General features: G+C 45.9%; 2 protein-coding genes across 5 annotated transcripts in view; one reads left to right on the forward strand and one right to left on the reverse strand.

Moving 5' to 3' along the window:
• Window positions 1-2,917: 2,917 nt before the first annotated feature.
• FAM228B (family with sequence similarity 228 member B) lies at window positions 2,918-11,455 on the forward strand. Its single transcript, XM_069008402.1, has 6 exons — window positions 2,918-3,199; window positions 4,399-4,497; window positions 7,929-8,000; window positions 8,650-8,847; window positions 10,919-10,996; window positions 11,389-11,455. The coding sequence occupies exons 1-6, from the start codon at window positions 2,918-2,920 to the stop codon at window positions 11,413-11,415; spliced, it is 756 nt and encodes a 251-aa protein (XP_068864503.1). The 3' UTR covers window positions 11,416-11,455.
• A 577-nt stretch (window positions 11,456-12,032) lies between these two features.
• ITSN2 (intersectin 2) overlaps window positions 12,033-20,385 on the reverse strand; it is an 81,266-nt gene continuing 72,913 nt past the window's right edge. For all 4 annotated transcript variants that reach the window (XM_069011708.1, XM_069011706.1, XM_069011707.1 and 1 more), the window contains 10 exons: window positions 19,649-19,755; window positions 18,839-19,022; window positions 18,160-18,258; window positions 17,836-18,003; window positions 16,769-16,981; window positions 15,937-16,058; window positions 15,308-15,390; window positions 15,070-15,153; window positions 14,603-14,776; window positions 12,033-13,496 (listed from right to left, as the gene is read on the reverse strand). In XM_069011708.1, the coding sequence (XP_068867809.1) occupies window positions 13,339-13,496; window positions 14,603-14,776; window positions 15,070-15,153; window positions 15,308-15,390; window positions 15,937-16,058; window positions 16,769-16,981; window positions 17,836-18,003; window positions 18,160-18,258; window positions 18,839-19,022; window positions 19,649-19,755 (1,392 nt within the window). In that variant the 3' untranslated portion in view covers window positions 12,033-13,338. The remainder of the gene's footprint in view (window positions 13,497-14,602; window positions 14,777-15,069; window positions 15,154-15,307; window positions 15,391-15,936; window positions 16,059-16,768; window positions 16,982-17,835; window positions 18,004-18,159; window positions 18,259-18,838; window positions 19,023-19,648; window positions 19,756-20,385) is intronic.

The following is a 20,385-nucleotide window of genomic DNA, read 5'->3' on the forward strand; positions in this document are numbered from 1 at the left end:
ATGTTTGTCATTTTGAGACACATCCCAGTGAAATCGCTGAAAACGTTTTTAGTTGTACACATTTCGTGACAGAAGCATGAGAAGTCTTTGTGATTCTGTGCTCATAGATGTTAGTGTAGATACAAGTAACCACTCATTTTTGTGTTTGTAAGTTCATTGAAATTACAGGATGTGATTTTATTTACCCATCTCCTGTCACATCTTACCAATTGTTATGGTTTTACTAAATGCTGATTCAAGAGCTGCTGCCCACCCCTGTTGGAATGAATCTCATCTTGAGCAGAAAACTGGTACAATGAAGATCTAAACAACTGAAGATCTAAATGAAGATCTAAAACAATTGCTGAAACAAGCTCAATCGAATGGACAAAGGACTCTGATTCCTGTCCATGATGATGTGGAGAAAATACATCACATTTTGGAACCAGCCAAGAAAGATGCAGGACATCATTGGTGGGATACCCTCTTTGGATGATCACCAATTGCTACAGGAATTGGTTTTATTGACATTAACCCTTTTGCTTTTTGTCTTGACAAAGGTATTGTATGTTAAAGTTTGTATTATTATGAGGCATTTAGCCTATTGGCCACCCCTACAAACATCAGATGATCCATGCAATACAAATGCATGAAACATTCTTCAATTCCATTTGGATATTGTGAAGCTTGAATGATTACAGTCACGGGTGGATTAAGTGGGAAAATGGGGGAAAATTATCAAGACATCTGGGGAAAAAGTCTTGAGGCTATAGTCACATTCTTAGAGAAGGTGTAACATTAGGAAATTTTAGGGTAAAATGCAGTTGCTACTTCTAGGAGGGAATGCGAGCAAGCATGGAATTCATTCCATGATAGTTCCCCATGCAACGCCCCCTGCAGCCTGAAGCAGATGCTAAGGAGGGATGAAACTGAGGGTGGAGTGGGGTGGAGACCCCATGGCCAGGCTCTGTTGTAATCCCTGCAGGAATGGGAACTTGGTGGCTCCGCGTAGTTGACAAACTGCACAGCAGCTGCCAACCAAAGGATAGAGGAGAAGATGTCCTGTTACTGAACCAGCAACTGTGGGGTCGCACACCCCCATCCCAAAATTACCCACCTTCAAAGTATGACTACCCCTCCCTGAGCACACGCTCTCTATTTTATTAACTATATCTTTGGGAGAAAAGTGAGGGAATTTTACACCAAGCGGGAACAAAAGTATGTGTGACTAGAGTCACTCAACCTTCACCTAAGCATAACAGTGAGTTAAGAGGGGGAGAAGTTAGGAAAGGCTCCACATAACTTCTGGGATCAGTTGATGGGCTGATTCTGGTTTTTCCCCCGTGGGCAGACCTGTTGGGTAGGATCCCTACTCTATGCACTCTGATCGATTATCTCAAACTTTCACTGGTGATCAGAGCCTGTTTGTGCATTGCGTCAAACTTGTTCTTGCAATCAGTGCACTGTCAGTGACAATCTCTGCCCCGACTCTGGGACAGTCTTCTGTGATCCGCGTATGTGTTAATAAAGTGTGTTATTCCTTAAACTGCTCAGCCTGAGTCCTTCAAGGGTGCTGGCAGACACTGGCATAAAAATTACGAAATTAATAACACAGAGACTGAGAGCATGGGTGATCCAGGAGGGGGTCTCTATTTCCAGACTGAAGTGAGGGATTTGACTCTGACACGCTGCTGTCACAAGGTCCCTGGACAGGTTACTGGACCCACGCTGGGTACAGCGGGCTGTGCAGGGGGATCCCCATTCCAGGGCGCTGGCAGGCTGGTAGGGCACAGAGTCCTGTGTTGCCTGGGGCACTGAAAAATCAATCATAATAATACATTTTAAAAATCAAGTATAAAGGGCTCGAGGAAACACCCCCTCTACGTGGTCTCACAGTGAGAGCTGCGTGTCTCTACGGTGAGACCAGAGCACTGCTGGGGGAAAAAACCCTGATATTTTCCCCTCATCTGATGGTATTTCTGGCTGATTCCAGTTTCAAATTTAGTGTCACGGTCAGCACTGCAGGGTGATGTGTGAAATCTTACAATACAATTTAATGAACTCTGTATAAACCAGGGAGCCCGGCCCGGCCCCGCTCGGCCCGGCCCCGCTCGGCTCGGCCCCGCTCGGCCCCGCCCCGCTCGGCCCCGCTCGGCTCGGCCCCGCTCGGCCCCGCCCCGCTCGGCCCCGCTCGGCCCGGCCCCGCTCGGCCCGGCCCCGCTCGGCCCCGCTCGGCCCGGCCCCGCTCGGCCCGGCCCCGCTCGGCCCCGCCCCGCTCGGCCCCGCTCGGCCCGGCCCCGCTCGGCTCGGCCCCGCTCGGCCCCGCTCGGCCCGGCCCCGCTCGGCCCCGCTCGGCCCGGCCCCGCTCGGCCCGGCCCCGCTCGGCCCCGCCCCGCTCGGCCCCGCTCGGCCCGGCCCCGCTCGGCCCGGCCCCGCTCGGCCCGGCCCCGCTCGGCCCCGCTCGGCCCGGCCCCGCTCGGCCCGGCCCCGCTCGGCTCCGCTCGGCCCGGCCCCGCTCGGCTCGGCTGAGGTGTCCTCGCTCCTGATTGGCTCACTCACCTCGCGCTCCCTCTCTGATTGGTGGGAAGCCCTGCCGGCGGGAGCGCGCGCTTTGGCGTTGCCATGGCAGCGCGGGACGCTGCGCCGCCGGGCGCGGAGGGATCCGGCCGTGCCTCCTCTCCGTCTCTCTTAGGAGCCAGATCAGGGCTGCCGTGCCGTTGTCCCCACGGGCTGCTGTATCCCTGTCCCCACGGGTATCCGGGTCCGTGTCCCCATGGGCGGCGTCTCCTCATTTCGAGGGGTTGTGGGTGATGGGTGAGGGACTATTTTTTCCGGCGGAAGGTCACAGAGGGGCGTTTCGATTTTTGTTTTCTGAGGTACCACCTGCCACCATTTTTCCGTCAGCGGGGCGGGGTCTTGTGGGGTGGCTTTGGCTTCAATGTCAGCTCTGTTTTGCCGCCCCTGGGGCGTACTGGGGCCGTGCTCACCGGTCCCAGTGAGGGATCCCGGCACGGGGGTGGTGGGAGTGGAGCTTTGCCTCCTCATCCCTGAGGCCTGCGGGACCCGCCTCAGCACGGTGCGGGGCAAGCCCGGCCTAGAGGGGTCTCGGCCTTTCCCTTTCGCCGGCCTTGACCCCTTCGCTGCCTCCGAAGTGCAGGACCAGGCCAGGACCTTCCGGGCATACACGTCTTGTCTGTTAGCTCAGCATTCACAGTCTAGGGTTGTGTTCACAGAGCTGCCCTGCTCTCACTAGAGACTGGTTCTCTTACTGTTCTCTCCCTGCACCTGAGGCAATCGGAGGGGACCAAGGCACCAGTAAAGGCGGCCAGCTGTGCTTATGCAGGGTGACATCGTGCAGTGACACGTGAGCCTACATGGCTGAAAGGGGCTTTTGAGAGGACTGAAGCATGTGGGAGGGTACTTACATTTGTCACAGAGTGGTTAGTGTGTTTCCTCAAAGCTGCTGCAGAGACTCGTGTTTGGGCACAGAGAGTGTGAATTTAAGCAGGTGGGTGTTTGGGGGAGAACCTTTTGCTTTACTGAGGAAAGAAGAGAAACCTGTCTTTAAAACTTGCAGAGTTAAACTGCTGGCAGCACAGAAGGGTGCGTGTTTACCTAGCAAGAATTTTTAGGCATGGTTATTCTCAGGTTTGATCACCACAGAATAGTTTGGATTGGAAGAGACCTTAATGATAATCTCGTTCCAACTGCCTGCCATGGGCAGGGGCACCTTCCCCTAGGCCAGGTTGCTCAAAGCCCGGCCCAGCCTGGCCTTGAACACTTCCAGGGATCTGGCACAGTGAAACGAATGTCCTAATACAGAACAGCCAACCTGCTCATGGGATTTGGCATCTGCAGACTGCAACTGCTAGATTGACTAAATGCTTGTTTTATCCACTCAGATTTTGGAAAATCCTTTGCTCTATTTCTGTCTAAGCCTGTGATGAAACCTTTAGTTTCAAGACCTGCAAAACAGCTGCTGTCTCATATCAGTGAGCCCTGCCTTTGCAGAGAGGAGAGTTGGCATCTCCTAGCAAGACTCCAAAGAAAGCAGAAAAAGAAAGGATTAAGATTCAGTAGCAGCTTGAGTTATGAAGGGCCGGGGGGGGGAAGTGGGAGGAGGGTGGAATCTGCAGCTAGAGTCTTTACCACTTGTGGGCTCTTGAAGGCAGATTGCTGCAGAGGCAGATTTTCTGTGTTTGCTCTGTTCTGTCTCCCCTGGGGCCCCAATTCTCTGAGGAGGTCAAACACCTCCTTTGCTTTGTGCTCAGTCTTTCTTTGTGAGATGGATGGAGTCTTAATACGAGCTACTAAAAACAGAGAGAAAGGAGGGCAATGGTTGGGTTTTTATTTGTTTTACTTGTTTTACAAGCTTAGAAATACCAAAATATGTATTTTCCTCATCTCAAGCTTGTCTAGGGATTTACAGTGTCCCTGTCTCAGGAGAACAAAACTGCTTGGAGTGGAAGGAAATCTGTAAATGGTGGCATGATGCAGGAGCCCGTGGCACCTGTACATGTAGGGGAGGTGTATTGCTCACAGGAAGATGTGTTGGATTTGTGTAATGCCAAATCTGTAGCACTTCAGGTACCTGAATGCTCTTCGGTCCTTGCTGTTTGCCGTTAATTTTGTATCAGAAATTGGTTCTGTGAGGTTTGCTCTTCTTCAAGCTGGCACTGGGACCAGGTAACCTCCTGAGGTCCCTTCCAACATATGCTTTCCTGTGGTTTCTGACCCTTTCAGTCAGAAAAGACAGGAAAGCATTTCCATGAGTATGCAGGAATATCCCAGCAGATGTTTCTGTCAGTGCACAAGAACAGGGAATATGAACAGAAGCAAATAAAGGTGTAGATTACAGACTTTACCTTGAATTGATGGTAAGAAATTTGAATCTGCACTCAAGAGAGATCAGTTGGGAGTCAGATATTCTCATTAAAGTGCTGGATTAGACAGAATAAACTCTTAAATGCTGTCTTGTATAAAAAATGTTGTTTTACCAATACCCAATTCAGAGAGGTTTTGCGGATTCTTTTAAGTAGATGCTGCAAAAATTAACTGAAGACCAGATTTTTTTTTTTTTTTTTAATAACTGAAAGATCTGGCTGAAGACTTGGGGTCAGTATCTCTGCAGAAATAATCTTTTCTTTTGTTCCACTCTTTACCTAAGTAATCTTGTGAATCCATTGTTTCCTGGAAGCAGTGTGTCTCCAGTGAATCTGAAATAAATAGGGGTTTAAGTGGAGGTTCCTGTAAGGGGCATTTTGCCTCTGTGGTTCCACTGTCTCTGTTACAAATCAACCCAGATATCCTGATGCACATACAAGAGAGAAGATGGAATTTTCTGGCTGGAGCTGAGTTAGTACTTCAGCATAAGCTTCATCTGGTAGAAATAACTTCAAAAACCACTAAAATGTAGCCATCCCTGGAGTGGGATGCAACAATTACTTGAAAGGGACTTTTATGTGATTGAAAAAGGCACAAAGGAAAGAAGTAATAATAGTCCAGAGGTGAAATTTGATAACTCTGAAATGTTTCCAAAGCTGACAGGCATTTTCAAATAATTTATCAATCAGTGTTCTTTGAAACAAAATATACTGTCCATGGTTTGTGGAGATGAGGACAGACAGTCCCACCAGAGGCAGTATCTGACTGTAAACCTGATACTTCATCTCTCTGTTTTACTTACTGTGACAGGAAAATGCTGCTGGTATCAGCAATTAGAATTCCTTTAGAGATTTGTTTCATTGATTGGTAGGAATTGTAAGAAAATTAAGTTTTTGCCATTAATACAATAGTTTTATATGGTTTTGACTGTTTATTGTTTTTCCCAGAGTAATCTAGCCATGGGTAGTGTGAATAGCCCAGAGGGTCCCTGGCTACAAAGATTTGCAAATAGGAAACCCAGGAGAAAACCCAGTCGGCAACAGCCTTGGAAGGTGAGTGACCCCCAGCATTCCTTCAGCTGTAGGTTCTACTGTGAAGAACACAGAAAACCAGTATCTGTAACTGGTATTTGTGTGTAATTGGGACCTGTATTGGAACTGACCACTTAGTCTCACTGAAATCCTGGACAGTGTTTGCTGTTTGTGCTCCCAGACTGCCCTCCCTGGCATGTGCCTGAACTCATCTGTGAGCCCTGAGCAGGACCTTTGTGCTTCAGTCTGTCCCTCCACAGCACCCTCAGAAATGGCTATTGCAGTTGTATTACTTGTTACCATTCCATCCCAGTTTGTGGCTTGGTTGTGGAACCTGGATGAGAACCTGATCTTTGTAAAGAAGGTTGCCTTTTTATGCTGACCTTTTCCTTTCTTTACATTTATCCACATTTATCCAGAGGTTCTCCTCAGCACCAGCAGAGTGGAACAGCCAATACTTTTGATTGCAGCAGACATTTTGGGAAGGAAAATACTGCCAAAGATTGGCTAACACAGAAGGAAGGGCTTCTGTCATGTGAAGGTGTGAGTGGAGGAAGGAAACGAAGTTATGAAGGGAAGAATGAAAAATTGTTGTTTGCAAAGTTCTGTAAAAACTGAGAGGTGTTTGTCATGGAGAAGAAAAACAGAGAACTCTGGAAATAGCAGCAGATTCAGTGGGTTTTATTGAGCTCTTGAATCCTTTTGAGGCAGCTTTATTGAGTTACTTGCAGTTTGGTGTGTGGAAAAGTTTCCCATAAAACCTGAAACAAGCTTGTGACTAGTTAGAATCATGGACTCAAGGAACAGCACAGGCTGGAAGGGACCTTGGAAGATCATCTGGTCCAGCCTTTCATGGGAAAGAGACACCAGATGAGAGTATCTAGCTCCCTGTCCAATTGCACCTTGAAAACCTTCAGTGATGGGGACTCCACCACATCCCTGGGGAGGTTGTTCAGTGAATGATTGATCTCACTTAAAATTTTATTTCTTATGTTGAGATGAAATGTCTGCCAATGCAACTTGTACCCCTTACCCTTTGTCTTCTTCCTGCAGCTTGTGAGAGCCTCCGTCCTCTCTGTAGCTGCCCTGTAAGCAGTACTGGGATGAGGCTCCCCCTGGGCCTGCACTTTTCCAGGGAGAAGAGACTTAATTCCTTCAGCCAAAGGAGACCCAACTCCTTCATTTCTTAAGGATTCTTCAAATATGTATCATCTTGAAGGAAAACTTTAATCTTGTTCACCAGTGATGATTCTTAGCTGGAGTGTTCTTGGCTGGCCATGTCTTTGTGCTGCTGTTTCAGTGCTGGCTTTAGAAAGGATCTGTGACTATGTGAAGTAAATTCATCAGGCATAATGCAACATGCCAGTTGTTTCAAATAATAGGATGAAAGGGTCTTAAATCATGCCAGAAATTTAGATTTCCTCTTTCTCATTTGTTTTTGGTGGGTTTTTTAATACTATTTGTCTCTTACTTGCTTGGTCTGATGAGGTCCTGCTCATCTTAGTGTAATAAACCTTTAGGAGTGTGGAGCTGGTCAGCAGGCCAAGGCAGACATGACTGAAAACTACACTGTATATTGGAATTAAAAATCAGTATTAAGCACAGGGAGTAGCAGGCTAATAGTCCATTCTGTGGAAATTAGTAATAAAATGCATTCCATCCCCAAATGATAGATTTGGTATGCATTGCCTGTACTCCTTGTCTAGAGTGCAGGAGTTAAGGAGCCACCTGTTTGGCACAGGTGAGAAACAGTGGCAAGGAGCAAGTGGTGTTTGGTCATGGTGAGGAGCAGCCAAGGAGGTGTATGGTCTGAGCATGTACATTCCAGTTCTCATTCCAGTTCTTCCAACACTCTTCTGTTGCTATTTAACCCGACTGTTCAGAGCAAATCTTGCAAGGATTTGCCAGCTGGGTTGTGGTATAATATGCCTTTAATCACGACAACAGTAATTATTTTGAATTCAAAAGTAAATCTAACGCCTACTCTTAAGTCCTGCTTTCACCCCATGTTGGGTTTTTTTGCTGTTTTGTTAGGCATCACCTGATCAAAGCCGAGACATCATTGCTTCTGTTCAGTGCATCTTGGATAAAGAAAATTCTGTGAGGGTAAGAATTTGCTGTGTGCCTTCCTGCATGCCAATGTTTATAGTTTCCAATCAGTGATTCATAAGAAAATGTTAGCTGTCTGTGTTCTTGGAAAACTAATCTGGATGTATGAGCTTCTGATCTTTTCAGTCTCCTCTGGATAGGACTGAAGTAGTAGCCCTAAATGTGAATCACAGGTGACTGAAACTGCCTGTTTGCACCTAATATTTGTTCTGTGGGTGTGGTTACTTGGTGACAGTGGTGCGTGAGCAGAGGGCAGGAGGGCTGCTCTGATCTGATCCAGCAGATTGCCAGTGCTGCAGGGAAGGTCCTTCTCCTGCTGCCTGTCTTGCACAGTCTGGTGCTTGCAGCCCCCTGCTCTGCAGTGATTTCAGCTCAATAACCTGATGGGGAAAAGTGAGTCATTTTCTGCCAGTCTTGCACCACAGCTTCAAAAATTAAAGGTCTGAATGCCAGAGCTCTTGAAAGGGTGAGCTTGGAAGCAAGTGGTGGGAAGTAGAGAGAGGGAGCAGCAGAAGGAAGGGCTGGAAAACAGGTGCCTTGGAGCAGTGAGCAGTCAGATCAGCCAAGCTGCAAACCTTCACCTGTGGAATCTTTAATGTCATCAGCCAATAGTTCATATGCTTTTTATTTTCCATTTTTTACTTAGGAGGTGGACAGGTATTTGAAGTACAGTGATTTCCTAGATCTGAGAAGGACAGAGATCCTCTACAAAAAATATGTTGAGGTTGTTTCAGAGCCATTTATGCAGAAAGTGAAGGACCAAATGGACAGCCAGTCAGAGAAAGAAGTGCGGGAAAGGAGACAAGAACAATTCTCTCAATATTTAAGCTACCATACAAAGAAGGTGTCAATGAGAAGCACATTTCTGTCATGGAGAGGGTTGCATACAGAGGGTTGCAGATAAGATCAGGGGTTTAGCTGTTACTTCCTGTCTGTTGAGTAACCTGGAGCTGAGATACACCTTGCCTGTCACTTACTTTTCCCAAGGACTTCTGTAATGGTGATGTTACAACTGTGTAAGTTCACCATCAGCTATGAACAGCAGCACTGCTTAGTGCAGTGAACATGTGCTGGGGTCTGAATATGATGAGACACCCTGCTGAGGTGTGTTTCCCTCTGTGGGCTGGACCACTTAGTGGAAAAACCTTGGGCTGTCAGCTGAAATCAGAGGCTGAGTGAGCAGGGAGTGGGCTGCACTCTCATGTCTCAGGAGTTCAGCTTACACAGTACTGCACTCTGTTGGCAGAGCACGAGTGAAATGATTTTGTGGTCTTGGATGCTACTGTTCAAGCTTCATAAAAAAAAAGTATGGGAACGGGGAGATACAATTTTCTTAAGCCTGCATGCAGGTAATAGACCCAACCCATGGATTTTGTAGGTCCATGTGTTTCAGTATTCACAAAAATTGCAGTCACTGTAAGAAATACTTGTTAGTTTTCTTTGTTTTGCTCTTAATTTCACACCACTCTTGAGTATCAGATCTCACGACTAAACTTTCTGCATCTCAGGAATGAAAAAAAGAGAAAAATAAAAGCGGTTATGTAATCTGCCACAAAAATAATGGTATTTTGTCAAGAGCAGGCATTTTTTGCCTGTGGAAACCACTGCACAGTGGAGTTGTGAGACTGTAAGCAAGCTACTCATCCAGAAATGAAAATGTCCTGGGAGTTGTGTTGTTTTAATGAGACCAAATGATCTCTTTTTCAAAGGCCTGATGTGACAGACCCATGCATTTAAACTGCGTGGAATAACAACTGAACCAGTCCTACTGCTGAAGTCCTGGGATTTAGGATATTTGGGCGTACTGTACATACCTGGGTCTGCATCAGTTCACCTTGCAAGCTTCTGTGTCAGGTCAGGAATTTGCTGGTGTCCTCCAGAAGCAATGGCTGATGTACTGGGATGTGTTCTTCTGCCTGAAGGGGAGCACCAGCACCAGTGATCAGCTTCTAGCTTTTTTCCTTGCTGTGTGGTGTCAGGTCTGACACCAGCAAGTCTGAAAAGCAGGCTGAGGCCCTTCATAGTTACAGGACAACTTACTTGCATACGTTTGCATTAACTGTGGCAGCATATGATAAATTTTGCAGAACTTGAGACACTTGTGTGGGTGCGTTCATATGGTTAATTCTGGATGTGTTTTTCCTTTCTTCCCTTCTTTTTGTCCATTTTCTCATGCTCTCTTCCATGTTATCAGGCTTCTCCTTATCCTGTTGCAGGGTTGTTGATGAGATGGAGCTTTAGCCTGGACCATGACGTGTGGGTTCAGGTCTTTATTCTAATGTATAGGTGGAAAAGCCAGCTCATGAACCCAGACTCGGAGCTGGCATCTTGCAGACTAATGACCTGTCTAAGGCTGTGGCTAGTGAGGGCTTACTTGCTCCTGTTTTTTCTTTTATTTTTAATATCTGTTTTGCTGAAATCACAGAATATTTTGAGTTGGAAGCGACCCAGAAGGATCATCAAGTCCAACTCTTAAGTGAATGGCCCATTCTGGGATCAAACCCACAACCTTGGTATTAGCACCATGCTCTGACCAACTGAGCCAATCTCAGGGCTTCCTTCTCTGGAAAAACATTTTCCAATAAACAAAATTTCCATTGTCTTGACTGTCCTAGTTAAGGTCAGCATTTTAGCCTGTAATTATTTCTGGATGCTTCATGAAATCATTTATTATGTATTTATGCCTGTGATAAATTAAAATAGATAGAGGAATTTTCCTGTTACACTTCAGCCACCTTCTCCCTGAGGAGCAGCGTGTGGAAATTTCAGAATCCTTTTTCCAACCACCTCTGGTGCTGTGTTCATGCCATGCCTGGCTGTGTCCCACCCAGAGGCTGGCTGCCCAGCCTGGCTGCTCTCACTGTTGTACCACCAGTAGCTTCTGAGAACTGACCCAGTGCCTGCTTCTCCCACAGGGCTATGTGTTTTTGGACCATTATGACCCATCAGAGTATGATCCATTCTTCCAGAAGACGTGCACAGACTGCTGGAAGGTGTGAGGAGGTTTGGAGTCCCACTGGAGCAGCAGGAAGTTAATAGAGCATGTTTACTGATGTGCTGCTGGGCGGCTACTGTAGAGGAGCACGTTCTAGTTTTACTAACTAGCTCTTACTGCATTTAAGCCCAAGGGTGTTTGGGCATGGTTTTCACCAGGAACACAGTCTGGATCTATACTAAGCCCAGTTTTTGAGGCACACTAGCAAAGGCAGGGGGGAGGTTTGTTTTCCTCATTTCAAATCCATTGTGACAGCATGGGGGGTGTCCTGTCTTAGGAGGGTTGGAGAGTTCCCAGGCAAGCTCGGTGTGTGCTCTGTAGCAGGAAATAATCTGTCAGCTCAGCTGATCTTTACAGAAGCATGGCAACAGTTTTTCCTTCTCTTTCAAGGATAAAAGTCACCAACCAGCACAATGACAGAGCCAATGATGTCACCTGTCCTCCAGCTGACCAGAGCAGCAAGCACAGCCATCAAAGGTACCCTTTACAAAACAGGTCACATGCACTGCCAAAGCAAGTGAGAACAGGCCAGATCTTTGGGCAAACTGCAATAAACTAATTGTCTCAAACATGCAGTTCTGAAATGTTGTTACCCAGCAGCCAGAGAAATGTCTGAGATGCTGCTCTTCTTCTTGCCAGCTCCAGTTCAATGCTCTACAGGCCAAAACCTGCTTTTTAGGAGGTTTAACTTAGGCTGAGCTCAATAAAGACAGTGCTGGTGTTCTCTCCTGGAGACAATGTCCAAGAGGCAAATCAAACTTTTAACATACACTGGTGTTTTGAGAAGGCAGGAAATAAGTAGGGGAGAGGAGATGGGAAGTGGTGCTGTACAAAACATCTGGTGCTTTCTGGGGAGTTGGTGCTGAGCAGCAGCTGCTGCCAGTGCCTTCAGACCAGTCCCTCTTCTGTGCCAGTGCAGTCCCATCTCCCTGCTGGTGTGGCTGCTCAGCAGCTCTGGGCTCAAAGCCTGGAAACAGAATTTTCTCTGTCCTCCAAATTCCCACTGTACAGACACAATCTCTCAAGAGTTGCCAAGATTTGAGTTTTATTTAGGATTAGAAATACTGAACCACAGAAAACTGTTAAAAGTAATAGAGGTTGACTCAGTAACAGGAGGGTGCACAGATGGCAACTGGGTGGGAAACTGCCAGACTTCAGGAGGAATTTCTGTGCCCGTGGAAAACAAGGGCACAGGCTGCTCAGAACTGCGTGCTGTGCTTCTGCAACAAAGCAGTTTAGGAGGCAGTAAAATGGTTACAATGTATAAAATATTTATAAACAAACTTACTTTTTTTTTTTTAACCATCCCTGATTTGGTGTCAAGAGAAAGTTTTTGCTTTCAACCAGTTCATTTGACAGGTTTATATTGGGGTGACAGTTCCCCAGAGCAAACCTTTTAAACTTGTAATAAACTTTTCTTGAACAAATCCTATAAGTTTTTCTCATTATTTCACATTCCCCTGTACAATAAAATATACTTTTTTAAAATCACTATGCCTCAATAAACATCTGTAGACAAATTAATAAACTTATATTTTACTCTCTATATACATGTTGGCAATGTCAAAGCTTCAAGATTCACATGGAGGTCTGCAAGACCAAGGAAATGTACACAAATAACTTATATTTAGGAAAAAACCCGAAGAGCTGAAGAATATTTTGCCACATTGTTGTGGGTCACAGTATTTAAATTATTTTTTTTCTAGTTATTCTTCACAACCACATTGTCTCAGCAGAGAATGATAAATCAAACTGAAGCAGAAAGAAAAATCAAGTAGCAGTTACTGATTCCAGTGCAGAACTAAAGTCAAGTAAAGAATTATACTTGATTCTTAAAGAATATACAATATATGGGAGACTTCTCCAGTGCTAAGGCTTCTTCAGCATTTAACTGTTAAAACTATCATCCTGAGATGGGAAAATTCCAGTGGGTATCACTTTTAAGATTTCAAATGGAATGGTTCTAGTGCAGAGCTTAAACCATTCCTCAGTCTGTCTGTCAGACTAAGTGGTAAAATATACAAACAGCTTGGTTCCACATTTCTACATAATACTTTTTATAGCCCTGAAAATGGAAACATTGGCATCCAAAACCAAGATATTTCAACATAATAAAAAGGCACTGAGCTACAGTACTGTATTTACAGTAATATTTGTGTTTGCATAGATCAACAACAACTCGGAACACTGCAAGGAACTAAGCGCAACCAGGAGCTAAGAGGAAATAGGGAAGCAGCAGGAACTCTTGCTTCATAACCAGTGTGGGGCAAGGAGTCTTTTAGCAAAAGATGTTCAGGCTGTCAGCTTCAGTTGTCCTTCATAAATTAAAAGAAAGTGTTCTTAGAGGAGTGTTTTCTGATCAAAGAGCTGCAGGTCAAAGCGCACCCACACTTCTCCTGTTGGAACTTCATGCAGCAGTAAATGTTTAGTTGTGGGGCCTTTGCTCTCTTGTTCTGTTCTGATTTTTGCTACTGGAACTTCAGTGCGACCCAAAAAATCTGTTGGGCAGAAGAATAAGAAATTTCATTAGGTGAAGACATTAACCTTAGAAAATCTGAGTGATTCAGGTTAATGCAATGCTGCGTGTTCCAGAGCACTGCTCCCAGGCTTCTGGTTTGATTGGACCCCAGCCCTGGGTAAACCAGCCAGCAGTGATAAAAAAGGGCCTTTTTAGAAGAGAAAAATGCCACGGAATTAGGATATCACAGTTTGAGCTAAGGGCTTTAAAAACACTCTTAGAAAATACCCTTTCGGAAACACAGTTTCAAAAGTTCTTCAGTTTCAGAGCTGGTAGGTCAGTTAGGTAATGGAACCTGTTTGCAAATCAGCTGAGGTGCTCAAAGACAATAAAAAATCAACTATTTTGGCTCAGCCAACTTTTAATTATGCTTGTAACCATGCTTTTCACAAGAACAACAACCTCCAACAATTACCGCTACTAGTAGGTTTACAGTCCCATTCAGAAATCATACACCCTCTGTGTGGCTATTTCTTATATGACATCTTTGTGTGTATGTGCATTAAAAGGTTCACCGTGGACCAAAAAACAAGACTCAGCTGTCCAGCTGGGAGAAGCAGCCAGTCATACTCATGTTAACTCACAGGAGAAAAGCCTGAGCTATAGTTACACACATGGCATCTCAGGTCAAGGCAGTTCCCTGCAAATTTGCAATAATTGACTGTGTGTCAGAGCCCTGAAAAAGCACTTAACCTTTTAGAGAATATGAGAAGCAACTGACTGCCAAAAACGTGCTTAGTTTCCGAGCAACAAGAAAGCTGATCAAGCTGTTGCTGTGCAAATATAACCCAGGACCTTATTTTTGAGCACCTATTGTGAGTAGAACTTCTGCTTTCAACTTGTCTGTCTCCCCAGTCTGACAAAAAAGTAATTCTGTGTCTGATGCAAAAGCCAGACTGGGATCAAATCTGACTGCCTGGAGTTACTGGCTCTGGAAGGCTACTGAACCTCCTGAGTACTAAGGCATTGCTTTTACCCAGCACTTCTCAGGCAGCAGTCAGACCTCCAGGTTCTTGAAACTGCTGCTGAGGAACTGGCTACCCCAGCTCACAAAAACCCATTCTTTTCCTAAATATTCACACTTACCATCAGGTGAGAACTGATCCCTGTCAAACATGGTGATACACAGGACATCCTGATAAAGATCCTTGATGAAGAACTGGCAGTTGAAATTCCACTTGGGGTTTAGGGTGTCCTGCAGGGTCCTGGTAGTGTAGCTTTGCGAGCCCATGCTGATCTCACAGTATGGGTTGCTCTTCCCTAAACACAGAACAGGGAGTGAAACCCCTCTGCAGTGCAGAAACACCCCCTCTGTCTGGAGCCTGCTTGGATACACATCAATGCTGCTGCCAGAAGATGTGGATCAGGCAATCCCTATATCCCAGAGCAGCACAGAGCTGGTTCTTCACTCAGTCCTCTGAAGCTAAAGAATGCTTATTTCTTAAAGAAACTGTAGACAAACCACAGTGTTTTCCAAATGACCAACTCCTCTCAGCAAGCCTTTCCAAATGCTACAGGAATAAAAGTGATCTGAGACTTTTTCCCTCGCTTACCATTGGGCTTACAGGCCTTTAGTTCTGTTGCTTCAATCACGTGCACCATCAAGCGTCCTATTCCTGAGGTTTTCTGTGAACGAGCTGGGAACAAAGAGGTCAGAAATAAATGGATTGGTTGGGGCTCTAAGAACTGGCAATAGATCTGAAGAGGGAGATCCTACACAGACACTGGCATTCTCCAGGAAATACCCTGTACCCAGGTGGATGAGAGGAAAATACAGAACTCGGTGGGTACCTTGATAAGCCTTTTCACGTTTCTTCTTCTCTGTTTCAATGTATTGCTCTGATGCTGCTTTGATTTTCTGGACCCAGGCAGTCCTGTAAAGAGCAATCCCTACAGTCAGGGTCATCCCACAGGCAGCAAAGTCATCAGTATCAGTGACTCTACCCCACTCTCTTTCACCATTCTCCCCTCCCAAGGTTTCAGAGGCACCACAAATCAAGTCAGTTCATGGATTAAAGCAATGGAGTTTTTGGATTTAATCTTATGCCACATTCCAAATCAGCCTAAATAAATGGACGTGGAGCTGCTGTTTTATTAAAGACTGCTGGGTCACATTAAAGACTGCCCAGGACTGGGGAAGAGTCTATGGGATGTTGGACTGTGCAGCCCTAAACTATTCTTCTATACAACTGTAACATCAAGGAGAAGCAGATGTGTCTGGATTCTGCTGCAAGAGCTGCCACATAAGCAGAACAAAAACAGAGAAAACTTCTCATTCAAATGAGAGTTGAGTGAGTTTATTTCCTCACCAAGAGCCAGCTCTGTTCCTGAGCTCAGAGCCCCTGTGTCTGCTCACTGGAAACACAGCCTGCAGCATCAATCAATAAGTTTAAACTCAGATTTGCATTTTCACTACTCACCGCTCATTAATGTTGTCAGTTTTAAGTGTGTAAACTCTGTCGATGTGTGATATGTGGAAAACTGGCTCATCACTTGAAGGGTCTGTGGGCAGCTTCACAAGGACTTCATTAAGGAAAACAGGCTGAAAGAAAAGCAAGTGTCACTGTGGCAGCATCACCCTGTGACAATGGGCAGAAACTCTACAAGGATGTTTAAATGCACTGGTTTACAGTAGGGAAAATGTAAGTAGGACACAGGACAAACAATGAGATCACTGTGTAAAGGATGCAAGAAAGGGCTGTCGATTCACCCCATTCTGTTTTCCTAGGCAAAGAGCTTTGTGAAAGGGGCAGGACTGTGTAAGCAGAGCTGCAGTGTGAAGCTTTGAAATCCCAGGAATCTCTCAGGCTGTCTGTGGGAAAGCAGCCCTGATACTTAAAGTTACATCTCCAGTTTCAAAATCTTGAGAACACACACTGTCTGGGCACAGAGACTAAAATTTTGTATGTTCTACTGTTTTCTGAAGGACAGGAATTTTCTTGTGGATGCAGGAACCTGTGCAAACTGAAGTCAAGGCTCCTGCTTCTGAACATCCCACTCAGCTGTTCAGGCATGATGCTACTTCTGCCCTTTCCCCCCAAAGTGGATGGAAGTGTTTGTTAAACCAAAACACAGAAGTCTGTCCTTTTCCAGGCACTAAGCCAATGGTATTCATTCAAGTTGTCTGCCAGAACACGCCCATGTGACAGCAAAAGGGGCCACACAGCTAATCCCAGTGGGAGAGCAGCATTCCTAATCAGAAGCCAGGACCCACTGTACCAACATGACCATGGAGCACCTTGACTCACTCACCATTTTGTACATTTTGAACTGGGAGTTGGATTTGGGGCTGAACAGTTTATCAGATCCAGAAGACACAAACTGTTTAACCATGTAGGTGAGCAGCAGGAAGTCATTGAAAAGGAATCCATACAGCTCCTTACTGCTCTTGGCCTTGTACAGCTTCCCACTGTGCAGGAGCTTCCGTGGTCCCAAGCAGTTTGTGAGGGAGTTGAACACAGGTTGCTGGGAAGAGACAAAACCCTTTAGCAGCAGCAAGTCTGTGCAGACATCAGCTCCTGCTCCTCTTCACCGTGGAGACTGATCAAGCTGCTCAAAATGCTCTTCTCTTTTGTTAATGAATTCCATTATAAATGAAGAGAAGAGAACTGTTATGTAATCAGCCATGGCAACAGCACAACTCCCACCTCAGAGCAGATTTAAGCTTTACCAAAAACACACAGAGGGATGACCAGATGAAGGCATTTACTGTATGGCCACTTCTGTGTAGTCCAGAAGCTGGGTTTAAGAAGAGGCTGCACAGGCTGCAGTCAGGTCACCTCTTGCAGATGATTAGGTGATGGAACCAGGACAGACCATGCCCTGTCAAGCCCTGGTTCCTTATGCAGACAGTAGAGAACTGTCACACACACCTCAATCTGAAGGCTGTCCTGAAAGGTACAGAAGCCTGAACACCGCATATCCTGGAGGATCTAGCACTGAGGGCTTCTGTTCCCTTCCTGCTTGAAGAAAACCCTGGGAAACACACACTAAGTTAAATCCTCCATAGGAACACCTGACTTAGCCCAGTGGCAGCATGATCAGGAGTTCAGAGAGAAGAGTTATTTCTGTCCATTTAATGGTCTAAATGGTATCAGTTTTTATGCTGATAAATCAAGATTTCTCTGCCACTAAAATCATGCAAAAACAGTGGTTCATCACATTATGGCTGAGTAGAATTCAAGAAAAGATTCCCTGCCTAGAGTTCAGCAGTGGATCACATTCCAATAAGGGATGTGAGCAAGGACTCCCATTCCCTCCCCAGCCTTTCTGAAATGACACTGAAAAGCCCCAGCCCTGCAGAGCATCAGTGCAGGTACCTCAGCAAGGCCTTCACACTGGACGTGGGCCTGGATCCATTCCAGCCTGTCCGAGTTCTCCTTCTCACGCACGCCCTCATTCACCTGGGAGCACAACTCCTCCGCACGCTCCAAGGCGAGCCGGAGGTTACTGTGATCTGGGTGGTTCTCTGGAGTGTTCTCTAGAATCTGGTGGGGGTCAAAGAGGGGAGAAAAGATAAAGCAGAGGTAAGCACAAGTGCTTGTCAGAGAAATCCTCATAAAGGGACAAGCCTTTATCTTGGCTTTTGCTATGGAGATCAAACTCAAAGCATTCAGCTATAAAACCTCCCTTGGGGTACTCACACTCTTTATGAGCAGAGGGTAGCGCGTTATCCTTTGCATGGGTTTCAGGAGGAAGCTGGAGAGGGGCATTCCTTTGCAGCGTGGGTCCAGGGCAAGTTTCTGTGGTGCAACCCAGAGATTTAACAGAGACATTGCATTAATAATCAGAAAACAGTTACATCACTGGCACTGAATACTGAAAATTCTGTGATCAGATTCATTTTTCCAGGCATTCGAAGAGATCCTGGATTTTTTCAGTAAGCAAACACTACTTGTATCTAGAAAAAGCAGGAAAGCTGGCACTGTCATTGCACCCAGACGCTTCGCCAGCATAAATCACAGGGTCATTGTTCATGCAGAATCCTTACATTCAAAACTGTTCCAGATTTTATTTTGACATCACAAGCTCCACTCAGGTTGAAAAAGAACAGAGCAATGAAAGAAACAAATGCCTGATGTCAACTGTTCTGGAAATTCTCCTTTTATGGCCTAAGTAAATTAGCCAGAGAGAAAGACAGTGTTGTAAATAAAGAGCACACACAGTGTTAGCCATGGTCACCATATAAATACACCTTGGAAGCTTCTTAGCTATTTTTGCAGGATTTTATTCTTCTGGATTATTTTGATCTGGTCAATGCTGTTTAGATGGGCTCCTGTCATTGAGGAAAGGAGAAGGCACAAAAGCTACTGAATCCAATACCTTTAAGTAGTCTTTGAAATCAGCATCTTCATCAGTTTTCTGCTGCAGCAGGGACGCTCCGTTGAGCTGGCAGCTGCAGAACCGAATGTAGGCCTGCATGTGGGACAGCTCTGCTGCCAGGATGTCCCCGATCATCTGCACCGGCATCTTCTCGCCTCCGGTTTTCTTACGCACCCGCAAGGCTCTGCAGACGAGGAAAGAAATCACCATGCAACTTTGCTGCCAAGTCTGTGAGGCCTAAATCACAGCCCTTACAGACCCACCTCTGAAAGGACACAGACCTGGGAGGTGAATTTCCTTACATAGCACAGGTGCTTCCAGGAGGTGCCGGGGTCCTGCCTGAACCCCCAGGAAGTCACTGACACAACATCCTGAGCTGAACAATCTGCCTGGTGGGGCCTGGGACTCTCCTTTGAGGTTTCTGGGACAGTCAGCATCAATCTCTACATTCAACCAGCATCCTATTCAGAGACTTATTAGCCACTTTATCTTTCTAAAGATTATTTTTAGAGAATAAAAGGTTGTTTTGCAGAAAACTGGGAAGAAAACCTCCCATGCACATGCTTTTGTGTAGGGTCTATTTCTGAGTATTACAGCAAATGTGCATCTGTTCTTGCTGTTTATTTCTCCCTCTCTCTTATTACAACTCCTTTTGAAGGAGTCTGACTGCATTTAGCTGTTCTGAATGCAAGCATGCACAGGAAATAATCAGCAAGGACAGAACATTGACTGTAAACCCAGAAAACTTCCTGGGGAAATGAATGACAGAATAATGAAAAGGAAAATGTAAGACTGCAGGTAAGTACTCACTTCAGTAACTTCGTATTTGACATGATGAGTTCCTTCCAGTTAACAAAGATCAGCCCCATTTCTCCTTCTGTGAGACAGCCTGAATCAGCCATTGGTTTTTGGAAAACCTGCAGCCAAAAAATGAGCAATTCTTCAGAGAACAGAAACAGTTCAGTCTCTTGTTTAGCCCAGCAGTGACTTTTTTTGAATGCTCAGTGTCTAATTTCTCAGCAGTTAAAAGCAATTCCTTACTAGCACTTGTGACAGCTGTTTCCCCTGAGCGTGTGACCCCATTCTGACACCGGCATCAGCACTTACAAAGCGAGGACAAGCACTGGGACCTACAGGCTGAGAGCTCAGCAGAAGAGCATTCCCGTGATTTCAGAGTCAATCACTACACAAACCACACTCAGGCACTGCTCCTCTCCCCTGATCCAGAGCACTCAGGGTCACCTGTGTGCAGAACCACAGCTCCTCTCAGGGGCCCTCAGCACCTCATCTCTGGGGAGCAGAGCACCTGTGTGACTTGACTACTTAGCATCTGCCACACTTCACCACACCATTGTTTTATACAGAGAGGTCACGTTAGATGCCCAAGAGCACTTAATGCTGGCCTGTCCCTGCCCTGCCCAGGGAGATGGTCTTGTGTCCAGAAATAAAACTGGGGAGAAGGCACATGATAAGCTCTTATGGTGTGTCTACAGCTCTATACAGCTCTGCTCGACACCTGGCCCCAGCCCATCATCTTTTTACTGAGC

The sequence above is a fragment of the Aphelocoma coerulescens genome, chromosome 3, assembly GCF_041296385.1.
Source record: "Aphelocoma coerulescens isolate FSJ_1873_10779 chromosome 3, UR_Acoe_1.0, whole genome shotgun sequence".
Lineage (NCBI taxonomy): Eukaryota > Metazoa > Chordata > Aves > Passeriformes > Corvidae > Aphelocoma > Aphelocoma coerulescens.

Bases quoted from the DNA above. Each gene is read 5' to 3' on its own strand.
- FAM228B (XM_069008402.1), top strand. From the start codon at position 2,918: ATGTCAGCTCTGTTTTGCCGCCCCTGGGGCGTACTGGGGCCGTGCTCA. The intron at 4,498-7,928 runs GTAGGGGAGGTG...CTGTTTTGTTAG, and splicing joins AGCCCGTGGCACCTGTACAT to GCATCACCTGATCAAAGCCG. The intron at 10,997-11,388 runs GTGTGAGGAGGT...TTCTCTTTCAAG, and splicing joins CGTGCACAGACTGCTGGAAG to GATAAAAGTCACCAACCAGC.